The sequence below is a fragment of the Hypanus sabinus genome, chromosome 1, assembly GCF_030144855.1.
Source record: "Hypanus sabinus isolate sHypSab1 chromosome 1, sHypSab1.hap1, whole genome shotgun sequence".
Taxonomy (NCBI): domain Eukaryota; kingdom Metazoa; phylum Chordata; class Chondrichthyes; order Myliobatiformes; family Dasyatidae; genus Hypanus; species Hypanus sabinus.
In genome coordinates this window covers 91,667,976-91,682,315 of record NC_082706.1, presented here as the reverse complement: position 1 = coordinate 91,682,315, position 14,340 = coordinate 91,667,976, and the positions used below count along the sequence as shown (strand labels likewise).

The following is a 14,340-nucleotide window of genomic DNA, read 5'->3' as shown; positions in this document are numbered from 1 at the left end:
ATTGCTTTGAGGCTTGATTTTAAATGCTTCTCCTTGGTAGCAGCAGCATTCGGCATTGTCAGCTAATGCATGCAGAGCAACATTAATGGAGACTAAAACGTGCGCCTGTAAAACACTACAGAAAATGATCAAAATTTTGAACAAAGAAGTCTGTTTTCAGCAGTATCTTACAGTAAGTGAGAGAATAGTGGAGGTGTTGAGGACATGAGCTTAGGCTAGTCTGCCACTTTTGACCATTACTGAATAAGGAGGGAGTGCTGCAATGTGGAATTTGTCATCCTTTGGATGTCAAACTCATCTGTTCTGTCATGTGAATAAGTTAGAACTTTATGAGGGGTATAGATAGGGTAAATGCAAACAGGCTTTTCCATTGAGATTGGATGAGACTAGAACTAGAGTTCATGGGTTAAGGGTGAATAGGGGACACGAGGAGGAACTTCACTCAAGGTGGTGAGAGTGTGGAAAAAGCTGACAATGGAAATGGTGCATGCAGGTTCGATTTCAATATTTAAGGGAAATTTGGATAGGTACATGGATGGGAAGGGTATGGAAGGCAGGTTGATGGAACTAGGCAGACCAACAGTTCAGCACAGACTAGATAGGCCCAAGGTGATCCTCCTGTGCTGTATGTTCTGTGACTCTAAATGAATACAAAAGTTCTGTTGGTTTATTCTGAGAGGCAAAGAAGCAAACAGGTTATATCCAATGTAGTACTCAGTATTTTTAAGGTATCATTGAAAAAGTAGTTGATATGGTCTAGATTCAGTGGCACTGCAGTTTGTGTGATCTTTCTCTGTGTGGATTAGCTCCTTAATGTCCATGTTACAAGAGTGAGCAATTTAAAAGTACTTTATTTAAAGTATGAAAGCTTTTGGGGGTACCTTAGGATAATGGAAGTTGTGTGAATTCAGTTCATTGCTGTGTTGAACATATTTTTGAGGGCCAAGGAGGAAAACCTGGTGACAGTATAAACCACTTGATAAATTATGCCTAAAGTTCTTCATTGCATTAAATGCTTAAGTTATTTTTCTCCCCATTATCATATAAATTTTGAAAAGGGCTGTTTAATCCAGCCTACAGAACAGATTGCACAAGTTACTTTAGTATTAAAGGCCTTAATTTTCCATTGGGTTGTAACCTGAGTGCTTAATTCCTAATAGTGGTAATTTCATTATATATAAGATTTGACTTTAATTTGTAATGGTGAAACTAATTTTTCATTGAATATTGTCTGTCACATCTATACAAGTAGACTACTCCCTGACCTCCAGTTTCTTCATTGAATTAGCAATTGAGGAGTCTTGTCTGTGCAGGTGCTGATAGAATAAACATGATCTTGCAAAATTGTTAAGGATCTCTGAAATAATCCTTTTTCTACTTTTTCCTCCTCCCCACCTTGTCCTAATTAAATGACGTTCTTGTGTTTAAGCAGATGAATGTTCATCCTCTCTACTATTTAAAGTCTTAATCATTTCTACAGAATTATGTTGAGGAAAAGCTTATGCCCACGTGGAACTGGATGGTCAGTATCATGGATTCCACTGAGGCTCAGTTGCGGTATGGTTCAGCATTATCTTCAGCTGGAGATCCAGGTCATCCAAGTCATCCATTGCATGCTTCACAAAATTCTGCCAGGAGAGAAAGATTAACAGCACGTGAAGAAGCCAGTCTGAGAACTTTAGAGGGAAGAAGGTGAGTTCTCATTATATAGATTCTCTTGATGTAATGGTAGCATGATGCCACTAAATTTAAGATGGAAAAATGCTGTCTTGTCTAACAAAAATACTCCGAAGCCAGTGTTTTTCTGAGCTTTTAGTACGTGTGTTCATAGCAGGTTAATCTTGCCCTTGGCACAGTTTCCATGCATTTTTCCAGTCATGAACATATTTTCCTGAATTAATTTCAGCCTGTCCATCATTTTACAATGGAATTTTTATGAACTTTGTCATTGGATGAACGTCAGTCGTAATTTTACTGTCCTGACCTCTTTCCTTAATCACCTTTTTTTTGACCCCACACTACTTCCCCCACCCCAAATATGTGTTATAATTATTGTCACATGTATCAAAGTACAGTGAAAAGCTTGTCTTGTGTACTGTCATCTGTACACATAGTGATCAATTCATTACAGCAGTGCATTGAAAGAGTATGGTGTAAATCAATATGAGTTCGGAAAAAAAATGTTGCAGTGGAAGTGCAATGTTGGCGGACGATAAGGTAAATTGTAAGGTCAAGAGTCCATCCTTTCATACTAGGGAACCCTTCAACAATCCTATAACAGTGTGATAGTAGCTGTCCTTGAGTCTCATGCTGCATGCTTTCAGGCTTTTGTAACTTCTATCTGTTGGGGGGTGGGGGGGTTGGGGAGGGGAGAGAATGTTCAGAGTAGACAGGGTATTTAATTATGCTAGTTGCTTCACCAAGGCTGCAAATATGAATTGCAGACAGTTCATGGAGGGGTGGCTGGTTTCCATGATATGCTAAGCTGTGTCTGTCACTCTCTGCGGTTTCTTAGTTACGTACTGAGCAGTTGACATACCGAGCCGTGAGGCATCCACGTAGAATGCTTTTCCGGTAAACTGATTACAATTGGGGTCAAAAGGAGCATGCAAATTTTATTAGCCTCTTGAAGCAGAGGTACTGGTGTGCTTTCTTGGCCATGGCATCACCATGATTGAACAGAGCAGGGTATCGGTGATGCTTACCCCCTAGGAACTTGAAGCTCTCAACCCTCTCAACCTCAGCACATCTGATGTAAACAGGAGCAGATGCATCCTCTCCCCCCCCCCCCCACAGCCCCGTCCCCACTCATATTTATTACCACCTCTTTTATTTTGCTGACATTACGGGAAAGGTTTTTGCCATGCCATCAAGTTACTACACTCTGAGATACAGCCCACTATGATCTATCATCTGCAAACTTGTAGATGAGGCAGAATCTGGTCATGAGTATATAGACAGTGAAGTAGCTGTGCTCAGGACTCTGTAGGGCACCAGTGTTGAGAATCATCATACTGGAGGTGTTTACCTATTATGGTCTGTTAGTTGTTTACCTGTATTACCTATCATGATCTGTTGACTTACCAAAATGATTTACTGCGGCATAGCACGTTATTTGGTTGTTGAAGGCAAAGCATTATTAGATCAAAGGACACTTATCGTTTACCGTAATACTATTGATTTAAGCCTTATAAATTATCTGTTTATAGTTGTTGAAAAATGTTATCATAGGTGCTACCATTTTAGAGGAACTTTTGACAAAATTTCTGTCAGGCATGTAATTGTATATAAATACTTTTTTGAAGTTTGTTTCTTGATTTCAAATTGAAATTGGTTAATAGCATACAAAAGTTTTCCCCCCAGATGATTTATGTTAGGAAATATCTATTTTTCTGAAGTAGCCATCAGTGGTCTTTGAGAACATACTGACATTATGCATGTATCAATGTAAAGTTTTTGAGGAAAGCATTGTATGAAAATCAGTCTTATTAGAAGCCTTGATAAAAAGAACTAAATCATACCCCAATTTGGGTTTGAAGGCAGTTTCAGTATTTGTTTTGGTGTAGGCTGAATTAATTCAAAAGAAGGATGAATATTAAATTTTAATATATATATTCTGTTCTTTTCAATATTTTGACCCCTGTCCAGGCGTGCCACCTTGTTGAATGCCCGTCAAGGAATGATGTCTGCTCGTGGTGATTTTCTTAACTATGCTCTTTCTCTGATGCGTTCGCACAATGATGAACATTCTGATGTTCTGCCAGTACTGGACGTTTGTTCACTAAAGCACGTAGCATACGTCTTCCAAGCACTTATTTATTGGATTAAAGCAATGAATCAACAGACAACACTGGATACACCACAACTAGATCGAAAACGGTACTTGAGTTCAAATTTTAAGAAGACTGATTCTAAAAACCGAACTACTTTTATGAATAAAAATCTAATTGGCTCTTCTGTCAATCTTTTGCTCTCTGTACCTGAATGATGGTGTAATTAGGATTTTACAAGAACGTGACCTTTCAGTGATTAAAGAAAAGTACATATCAGGAAGGCAAGTGTTGGTAGAGTTTGGAGATAAGATAGAACTAGGCCATTAGGTTTATTGAGTCTGTTCTACCATACCTTCATGTTTGACTTATTATCTCTCTCAATCCCATTCTCCTGCTTCCTGCCCATAACCTTTGACGCCTTGCTAATCAAGTTCTCTTTAAATGTATCCAATGAATTTACCTCCCCAGAGATAAGTTTGTTAATGTAGATGGAAGCTGATGAAGAATTTCGCAAAGATTCCTGTGGAATGTATGCATTGTAACTAGAACGCACCAATGTTGAAAACAGTGTATTTGAAATCCAGTGAGAGCCTCACTATCCATAGTACACAGCATAACAATGAGCTATAGATATTCTTGGGGAATTTACCTACCCAGGCAAGATTTCCATTGCACTCCTGACCTAGCTTTGTAAAAGGAAAGGCATTAAGGGATCAGACCATTTTCCAATGTTCCTTAGATTCAGGATCAGTTCCTGAAGATTGGAGAGTGGCTAATGTTGTCCCACTTTTCAAGAAGGGAGGGAAGGAGAAAACGGAGAACTATCGTCAGTCGTTGGGAAGATGCTTGAGTCTATTATTAAGGACGAAATAGTGGCACATCTAGATGGCAGAAATAGGATTAGGCCGAGCCAGCATGGATTTACCAAGGGCAAATCATGCTTGACTAATCTGTTGGAGTTTTTTGAGGATGTAAAAAAGGATGTTAGATGAGGGTAAGCCAATGTATGTTGTGTACCTAGATTTTCAGAAGGCATTCGATAAGGTGCCACAAAGGAGATTGGTGAGTAAAATCAGAGCTCATGGCATTGGGGGCAGGGTTTCAACATGGATAGAAAACTGGTTGGCAGATAGAAAGCAAAGGGTAGCAGTGAATGGGTGTTTCTCGGACTGGCTGGAGGTGACTAGTGGGGTACCACAGGGCTCTGTATTGGGACCACAGCTCTTTACGATTTATGTCAATGATTTAGATGAGGGCATTGAAAACTATATCAGCAAGTTTGCTGACGATACTAAACTGGGTGGCAGTGTGACATGCGAAGAGGACGTTAGGAGAATACAGGGAGACTTGGATAGGCTGAGTGAGTGGGCAGATACTTGGCAGATGTCATTCAATGTGAATAAATGTGAAGTTATCCACTTTGGAAGCAGGAACAAGAGGGCAGAGTATTGTCTGAACGGTGTCGAGTTAGGTAAGGGAGAAATGCAAAGAGACCTAGGAGTCCTAGTTCACCAGTCAATGAAGGTGAATGAGCAAGTGCAACAGGCAGTGAAGAGGGCAAATGGAATGTTGGCCTTTGTTACAAGGGGAATTGAATACAAGAGCAAGGATGTTCTTTTGCATTTGTACAGGGCCCTGGTGAGACCACACCTGGAATATTGTGTACAGTTTTGGTCTCCAGGTTTAAGGAAGGACATTCTGGCAATTGAGGAAGTGCAGCGTAGATTTACTAGGTTGATTCCTGGGATGGCAGGGCTGTCTTACGCAGAGAGATTGGAGAGATTGGGCTTGTACACGCTGGAATTGAGGAGATTGAGAGGGGATCTGATTGAAACATTTAAGATAATTAAAGGATTTGATAGGATTGAGGCAGGAAATATGTTCCAGATGTTGGGAGAGTCCAGTACCAGAGGGCATGGATTGAGAATAAGAGGTCAGTTATTTAAAACAGAGTTGAGGAAGAGCTTCTTCTCCCAGAGAGTTGTGGTGTGGAATGCACTGCCTCGGAAGACGGTGGAGGCCAATTCTCTGGATGCTTTCAAGAAGGAGCTGGATAGATATCTGATGGATAGGGGAATCAAGGGATATGGGGACAAGGCAGGGACTGGGTATTGATAGTGAATGATCAGCCATGATCTCAGAATGGCGGTGCAGACTCGAGGGGCCGAATGGTCTACTTCTGCACCTTTTGTCTATTGTCTATTGTGACTCATGACAGAGGAGCCAGTCTCTTCTGGCCTGCTCCTTTTTGAGGCTTAAATCTCAAATACAACTATTGGATATTGACACAATCTGGATTTGACAGTAATGCTGTTGAGAATCTTCAACTGAACCCCTCTGGTACTGGTATAGAAGGTCTTTGAGCTGGTAGCAGAGGCTGAAAAACCATACATGAGGGTTTAATTGGCCTTTCAACAGCCAGTTCCTTACATTGAGTCTCAATGCTGGTTATGTCCTACTTTATTAAATTATTTAATTTTCCTTGGGGATTTTTTGCATTAGATTTGAATTGCATATTTGAATTTTATGCTCATTCAGCTGTGTCCTCTTGCTTTGAAGTGTCCTTTTGCTTCATCCCACTTTAAAGTTTGATTATTGGACTTTGTGACATTTTTGTATTTGAAATGTTCTAAAATAAGAATTAATTGCTGGAAAATCAAAGGGTACTACCTTTAATTACAGTTAAGGAGCATTTATTTAAAGCTTATCATATCTTGTAAGTATTTAATGATCTGTGAATAATGTGAGCAACAGTGGTTAGTTTGTAAGCAGCACAGTAAATAAAATTGCTTTAGGCAGAATGTCCAAATCGATCTGCTGTTGACTACCAACAAGAGATCTTTGTGGAAATAGATAGAATCCTGGTCTTATTTTAAAGTCGTTATAGCATGAGCAGCCATGGTTATACCTTACTTCAAACAATCTAAGCAGTTAGTTTAGATGCTGAGCTGCTGGACTGCAGCTTTTGTTAAGCTCTGTCGAAAGGCAGTATAGAGTTAAAAGGGCTGAATGGTATCTTTCAGAGTAAAATATTGTGTTATGGGTCAGTTGACTCTTATTAGAGTGGATATTATATGATTTATAAGAGTTTTTGTTTCATTATAATTGATCATTTCTTAAGGTTGGTGGGATCCTTGGAGCCTAATGAGCAACACTACTAAATTTGCAATAACTCCAAGATGGGGAAGTAGGACTGGCATCTTTGTTTTTGATCTGTTGAACTTGTCTTTGCAGCTGCAAATGCTCTCATTGATAGGGCATATATGCTTGTTGCTCTATCTAGGAACAAAATAGCACCACTTTAGAATGAATAATGTTCGAAACTAAAACTGTGAATTGTGGAGAATTTAGATGATGCTGAATCCAAAACAATCAAAAAACTGGCAAATATTTCCCGTATTGTATTGCTCAAATATTTCCAGAGTACATCAGTATTTGGATGTCCCTCGGGGGGGGGGGGCATGATAGTGTACTGGTTAGCACAATGTTTTACAGTAGCAGCTAGCTGGGTTCAATTCCCATTGCTCTCTGTAAGGAGTTTGTATGTCCTTCCTGTGGAAGGCATCTGTTTCCTCCAGATGCTCTGGTTTCTTCCCACAGTCCAAAGATGTACTGGTTGTAGGTTTAATTGGTCATTGTAAATTGTCCTGTGATTAGGATAGGGTTAAATCAGCGGTTGCTAGGCAGCATGTCTCGAAGGGCCTATACCATGCTGCATCTGAATAAATAAATGCAGGCTGAAACACAAACTTTTCCAATGGCAGCATTTTTTTTTTAGAGTGGGCTGCACAGTGAAGAGGGTATTGCAATGTAAAACCTGATTTGGTTTCAGAGGTAAAATGTTTTTCAAAACTAAAAGTGGTCCATTGTAGTAATTTGAAAAATAGTTTCTGTCCTTGAGTTACTTTGAGTAACTTTTACTTTCAAGCTAAGAAAGTTTTATATTTGGATCTAATGCTATTGTTGCAGGACTCGAGAGTTGTTGGAATTGGGTCTTGACAATGAAGATTCAGAACATGAAAATGAAGACGATACCAATCAAAGTAAGTATATTTGTATGTAGAAATGGCTTACAGAATATCAAGGCTATTCTTTTTATTTTACATGGTGTAGATGGAGTCAATGGAGAAGGAAGCTGGTTTGCATTGTGTATTGAGTTACAGTCGCAATTGGATTTTATTGCTGCTTCACAGCTGAAACTGATTTGATGTAACTTCTTTCTTTCTTTTTACAATTTTTTTATTCAGAAAAAAGATTTACAGAGCGCAACACATAGATACATCTCAACATAACTTGTGTACGTTCATATATTATAATAAAATTGATCAAAATGTTATAGCATAACACATAAAGGTATACCACTCTGTAATCAAAAATTTAAAGAGAGTTCATACATCATAAAAGAAATTTTTTATATATATTAAAAAAAGTCAACCCCCTACCAACTACCAAAGAAAAAAGCTGATGGATGACAATGGATAATTAGAAAAAAAAAGCATTCACTTTAAGAGAAGATAAAAATATACATAAAAGTCTGTGCACTGATATACTTTATAAATTGGAAAAGTAATTTAGGAAAGGTCCCCAAATATCATAAAAGGATTGTTTCGAATTTAAGACTGAGCAGCGGATCTTTTCTAAATTTAAAACCCATAATATCACGTAGCCATTGAAGATGTGTAGGAGGGGTAGACTCCTTCCATTTAAGCAAGATTGCTCTTCTTGCTAAAAGAGAGGTAAAAACTAAAACCTGTAGGTTAGGAGTATTTAAAGTTATATCTTCATTTGCAATAATACCAAACAAGGCAGTAAGGGGATTTGGGTCAAATTGGACCCTAAAAAGTTGTGAAAAGGTATGGAATACTTCCTGCCAAAACTTTTCAATTGTAGGGCAAAACCAAAACCTATGAATTAAAGAGGCATCAGCAGAGTTGCATTTATTAAAAAGTGGAGAAACATTCTGTTAAGAACTGGAGAGCTTCTGTTTAGAAATGTAAGCTCTATGAACCACTTTAAATTGTAGAAGAGAATGACGAGCACAGAAAGTTGATTTATTAACCCGTTTAAGAATTTTATTCCATCTGTCATCAGAAATCTGACAATTTAGGTCATCCTCCCAGACTTTTTTTATTTTATCTAAAAAAAATCTTGTCTAGAATCAATCAACAAGTTATAGATACTGGTAATAGAACCATTAACAAAAGGTTTTAAATTTAAAAGATCGTCCAGTAAATTTTTATCAGGACCTATAGGAAAATAGCTAATTGGAAACGTAGAAAATCTCTAATTTGAAGATATCTGTAAAAATGTGATTTTGGGAGTGCAAATTTATTTGACAATTGGTCAAATGAAGCAAGAGATGCTGAGATAAACAGGTCCCAAAAACACTTAATACTTAATTCATCCCAATCTCTAAAGACTTTTATCAGTCATGGAAGGGATAAAAAAAAATTAAGGAGAATGGGAGATGATAATGAAAAATTTGCTAAACCAAAAAATTTTCTAAGTTGAGACCAGATCCTTAAGGTTTGCTTAACAATTATGTTATCTGTTGTTTTATTTGCTGAAAAAGAAGAGTATGATCCAAGAAGAGAGACAATAGAGGAATTTTTTACAGAATTAACTTATAAGGAGACCCATGATGGGCAATCTTTACGATAAATATCATAGGACCAGAAAGTAATATTCCTTATATTGGCAGCCCAGTAGTAAAACCTAAAATTGGTGGGTCCACCCACCTCGTTATTTCTTTGTAAGTAAACTTAACTTAAATGAGCTTGTTTATTATTCCAAATATAAGAGGTTAAAATTGAATCTAAAGAATCAAAGTAGGTCTGAGGAATAAAAATATGTAAGGCCTGAAAAAGATATAAAAATTTAGGAAGAATCTTCATTTTAATCAAATTAATTCGGCCAATTAGGGTTAAAGAAAGAGGGGACCATTTAGAAAGCGTCTTTTTCACATAATTCAATAAGGGGTTTAAGTTTTCTTTGAATAAATTCTTGAAGTTTTTAGTCATTGTTACACCTAGATATGTAAATTGACTTGTAACAACTTTGAACGGAAATTTGGCATTTGATGATATTAGGTCATTTAAAGGAAATAACTCACTTTTATGTAGGTTCAGCTTATATCCTGAAAAAGAACTAAACTGGGAGATTAAGGAAAGAACCAAAGGTAAAGAAGTTTCAGTGTTATTAGAGATAAAAAGTGAAATACCGTCAGCGTATAATGAAATTTTATGAGACATACCTTCCCTTAGTATACCAGAAATGTCCTTAGATTCTCGAAGTGCTATTGCTAAGGGTTCTATAGCTAAAGCAAAAAGTAAAGGACTAAGAGGACATCCTTGTCTAGTTCCCCACTGTAATTTAAAGGGCTTAGAAATTTGGGAGTTAGTAATAACCTGAGTGGTAGGAGACAAATAGATTAATTTAACCCAACGAATAAAATTGGGCCCAAAATTAAACTTTTCTAAGGTCTTAAAAAGATAATTCCACTCAATCCTATCAAAGGCTTTTTCTGCATCTAAGGATAATATACACTGATTTTTTTTTTTGGATGGTGAATATATCACATTCAATAACCGACGTATATTAAAATGTGAGTAACGTTTTGTAATAAATCCTGTCTGGTCATATGATATAATAGATGGTAGAATATTTTCAAGTCTTCGAGCTAAGATTTTGGATAAAATTTTTGCATCAACATTTAAAAAGGAAATCGGTCTGTATGAAGAACATTCAGCTGGATTTTTATTTTTTTTAAGAATAAGAGAAATAAAAGCTTCATAAAAAGATTGAGGGTGTTTACCTGATTTAAAGGACTCTGATAAAACAGAGGATAAATAAGGTGTAAGTAACGTAGCGAAAGTTTTATAAAACTCCCCAGGAAAGCCATCAGGTCCTGGGGTCTTACCAGAAAGTAAAGCACGTATAGCCTCAGCCACTTCTTCATTGGAAATAGGCTGATCTAACTGTGTTAGACTATCAGCAGACAATGTAGGAATGTTGATATTACTGAAAAAAGCATTCATATAGGTATCATCTGAAGAAGAGTCAGACTGATCCAACTTAGGGTAAAAGTCTTTAAATATGTTGTTAATTTCAGAATGGTCGGATGTCTTAGTTCCATTATCTTTAAAAATTTCTGTGATTTGACGATTAACTGTAAAAGATTTTAAGCGATTGGCTAATGAACTACCAGTTCTATCCTCGTGAATGTAAAATTGAGTTTTATGTCTCAACAGTTGTCGTTCAATTGGGTAAGTCAGCAGAAGATTATACTTGGATTGGATTTCAATACACTTATATATACTTGAATCTGGAGATAGGGCATACTTTCAATCAAGATCTTTTAATATCACTGCTAGGTCAGACCTTCCTTTGTCAGCTTTTTTTCTTTATATAGGTAGAGTAAGAGATAATTTCTCCACGAATATATGCTTTAAAAGTATCCCAGACTATATTACCAGCAGTATCTCCTTTAACATTTTCTTTAAAGAAAAAAGTAATATGTTTTTTCCAAAAACTTTAGAAAATTTTTATCAGATAACAATGATAAGTTAAAATGCCAACTTCTATTTGGTACAGAGTAAACAGGTAGTCTTAAAACCAGAAGCACAGGTGCATGATCAGACAAAGCAATCTCCTTATAATCACAGGATCGTACCAGTGGAAGCAAGTTTCTATCTATAAAAAAATAATCAATCCAAGAGTACATATGATGAAGCTGAGAGAAATATGAATATTCCTTTCCTTGGGGGTGTAAAAAATGCCACACGTCAAGAATACCACGTTGAGATGATAAAGATTTAAAAAGTAGGACAGATTTATACAGGGGTTTTACTTGAAGAGCGGTCTAATATAGGGTCAAGCCAAAAATTAAAATCTTCACCCATCACTAAGGAATATCGATTCAAATCAGGCAGAAAAGAGAAAAGACGTTCAAAGAACAAAGAGTCATCTGTATTTGGAGCTTTTCCATTCGCAAACACGATTAGTTTATTCCCCAGACTACCTGAAACAATAACAAAGTGCCCATTTGTATTAGAAATTACATTATGTTGAATAAAGGATACATTCTGATCAAACAGGATAGAGACGCCTCTCAATCTAGATTGAGAGGGTGAGTGAAAATGTATACCCTTCCATCCTTTGAAAGAATGTGAAATATCATCTTTAGGAATATAGGTTTCTTAGAGAAAGATTATATGAGTTTTAAGTTTCCAGATATAAGAGAAAATCTTATTTCATTTATCAGGGTTATTTAGACCTTTCATATTAAAACTGAGTATATTAATAAAAGAATCCATCAAGTATCCTTTAATAATGTATGAAAGGTAATCACAGACATGTAGATAATGAATAAGTAAAACAGTAAAAACGTCCAATCAACTTTATAGAAGAACCCATTTCTCCCCTCCCTCCCTCCCCCCAAAGAGAGAAATCAGCCAAGAGAGGCTGAAGACTAATTCTAATGTTCCCAACCCAAAACTCCGGTGGCTCCAGAAAATATATATGTATAGCTGTGCTGAATAAACCATTGTAAATATATATATATATATACACACACATACAAAAAAATATCAAAGTAAATAAGTTTGGTAATTACGATTTAAAAAACCATGGGAAAATATAAGTATTAGTCTCGGTAAAAAAGGAAAAGACAGATAAGGAAAATCAAATGTGGAAAATCAATAAGTAAAACAACATATACTCGCGGGTGCAAAAAAACAGTAAAGAGATAGAAGATAATTAAAAAAGGGAAGCTGTTTAGATAGCTTCCTACATAACACTGAGAATATAACGTATTGTTTAAAAAGAGCTGCGAAAAACAGCAAAAGAGAAAATCGTTGCAGTCTGCCTGCATGTTTTGCATAGTTTGAAAGATAACAAGATGCCAGTTACTTAAACAAATGATTAAGACTTTGTAAAACCAAGAAACCTTGTTATCAACAAAACGCCAATTACTTGATTGAACACGTGAAATTAAAACATTTAACATAAAACAACTCAAAGTTGAATTTAAGGATTGTAAAAGTTTCTTAGCTTCTTCAGGCTTCCTAAACCAAGAAACCTTATTATCAGAAGTAGTAACCTTGAGTTTACATGGATCTCTGAGAGAAAGGCGACAGCCAAGCTTAAAAAGATCAGACATGACCTCTTTAAAAGCCTGTCTAGCTCTCAGAACTTCCAGTGGGTAATCTTGAACGATCCGAAACTGTTGATCACGAAATTGTAATGTATGTTTCTTCCTTGATTCACGAAGGGTCTGTTCTTTAATCTGATAGTCATAAAAGCGAATGATAATAAGGTGAGGTTTGGCAGGTTCCCAATTAAGCGGGGTAACTTGGTGAACGTGCTCAAATTTTGGTAGTTCCGATAGTATATCAGGGAATAAATCAACATTTGAGCACAAAAATCGATAGGTTGATTACCCTCCAGTTTTTCAGGGAGCCCAAGAATTCTGATATTGCACCTTTGGTTCCTGGTCTCCAAATCTGTATGTTTCTTCAGTAACGCGTCGTATTTTTTAAGTTGTTCCTTAAAATTTTTCTTGAAACCTTTGATATCCTTCTGCAACACCGGCAGAGATTCTTCGTGTAGCTTAATATGAATTTCATGGTCATTTACAGTCTGCTGTATACTTCCAAGTTTCCGATTAAGCGTTTTCAATTCAGATTTAACCAGGTCGAAGGAATTCTGTAACGAATCAAACTTGGATTCCAAGTCATCCAGTTTATCCAATTTTTCGAGTTTCTCTGACATTTGTTGAATCATTTCAGTCAAAGTCTGTAAAGTAGTCTCTCTTTTTGACGGCCTTCTACTCATGGTGCTCTCACCGAGATAGGTTTAAACAGCAAAGTAAGCAAGTAATTTCGGAGCACGTAGCTAGTGCAACCTACTCCATTTCAGCCACCGGAAGTCTCATCGATGTATCTTCAGTGTATCAGAAATAGGGGCATGAATCAGCCCCTCTAGCCTGAAATTTCTGCCACTCTCTGCTGTATCCCTACAGCTTTCCAGGAACTTCCAAAGATTCCCAAATCCCTGAAGAAGAAATTGTTCATCATTGCCATCTGAAGTAGGAAACCCCTATTTTGAAACTGTCCCCTAGTTCTAGAATCTCCCAGTGGATGAAATAATTTTTTTTGTCTCCATGTTCAAAATTTCGTTTCAGCCAGATCACCTTTCAGCCTTTTATACACCAATGCATGTAGGCTTAGCCTTTCTTCATATGTCAACTCCTACATCCTAATCATTAAACTAATGACTCATTGCTGCACTGCATCCAGTGTAAGCACTTTACTCCTTAAGTATGGAGGTCGAAATTGTAAGAATACTCCAGGTATGATCTCAACAGTATCGTGGAAAGAACCTACTTTTATGCTCCGTGACCCTTGTAATGAAAGTGAGCGTTACATTACACTTTTTAATCTTTTGTTGTATTTGCAAACCAGCCACCCATGTTTCATGTACTGGAACTTGCAAATCTCCTTCTACCATTTGTGGTCTCACTCCATTTAAGTCGTTTTTTACTTTTCCATCATGGAATTCATCGCTT

General features: G+C 36.9%; 1 protein-coding gene across 10 annotated transcripts in view; it reads left to right on the top strand.

Annotated features, from left to right (window-relative positions):
* Positions 1-14,340, top strand: part of ubr5 (ubiquitin protein ligase E3 component n-recognin 5) — a 186,750-nt gene that overhangs the window by 137,949 nt on the left and 34,461 nt on the right. For all 10 annotated transcript variants that reach the window (XM_059972068.1, XM_059972101.1, XM_059972059.1 and 7 more), the window contains 3 exons: positions 1,481-1,692; positions 3,649-3,879; positions 7,743-7,816. In XM_059972068.1, the coding sequence (XP_059828051.1) occupies positions 1,481-1,692; positions 3,649-3,879; positions 7,743-7,816 (517 nt within the window). The remainder of the gene's footprint in view (positions 1-1,480; positions 1,693-3,648; positions 3,880-7,742; positions 7,817-14,340) is intronic.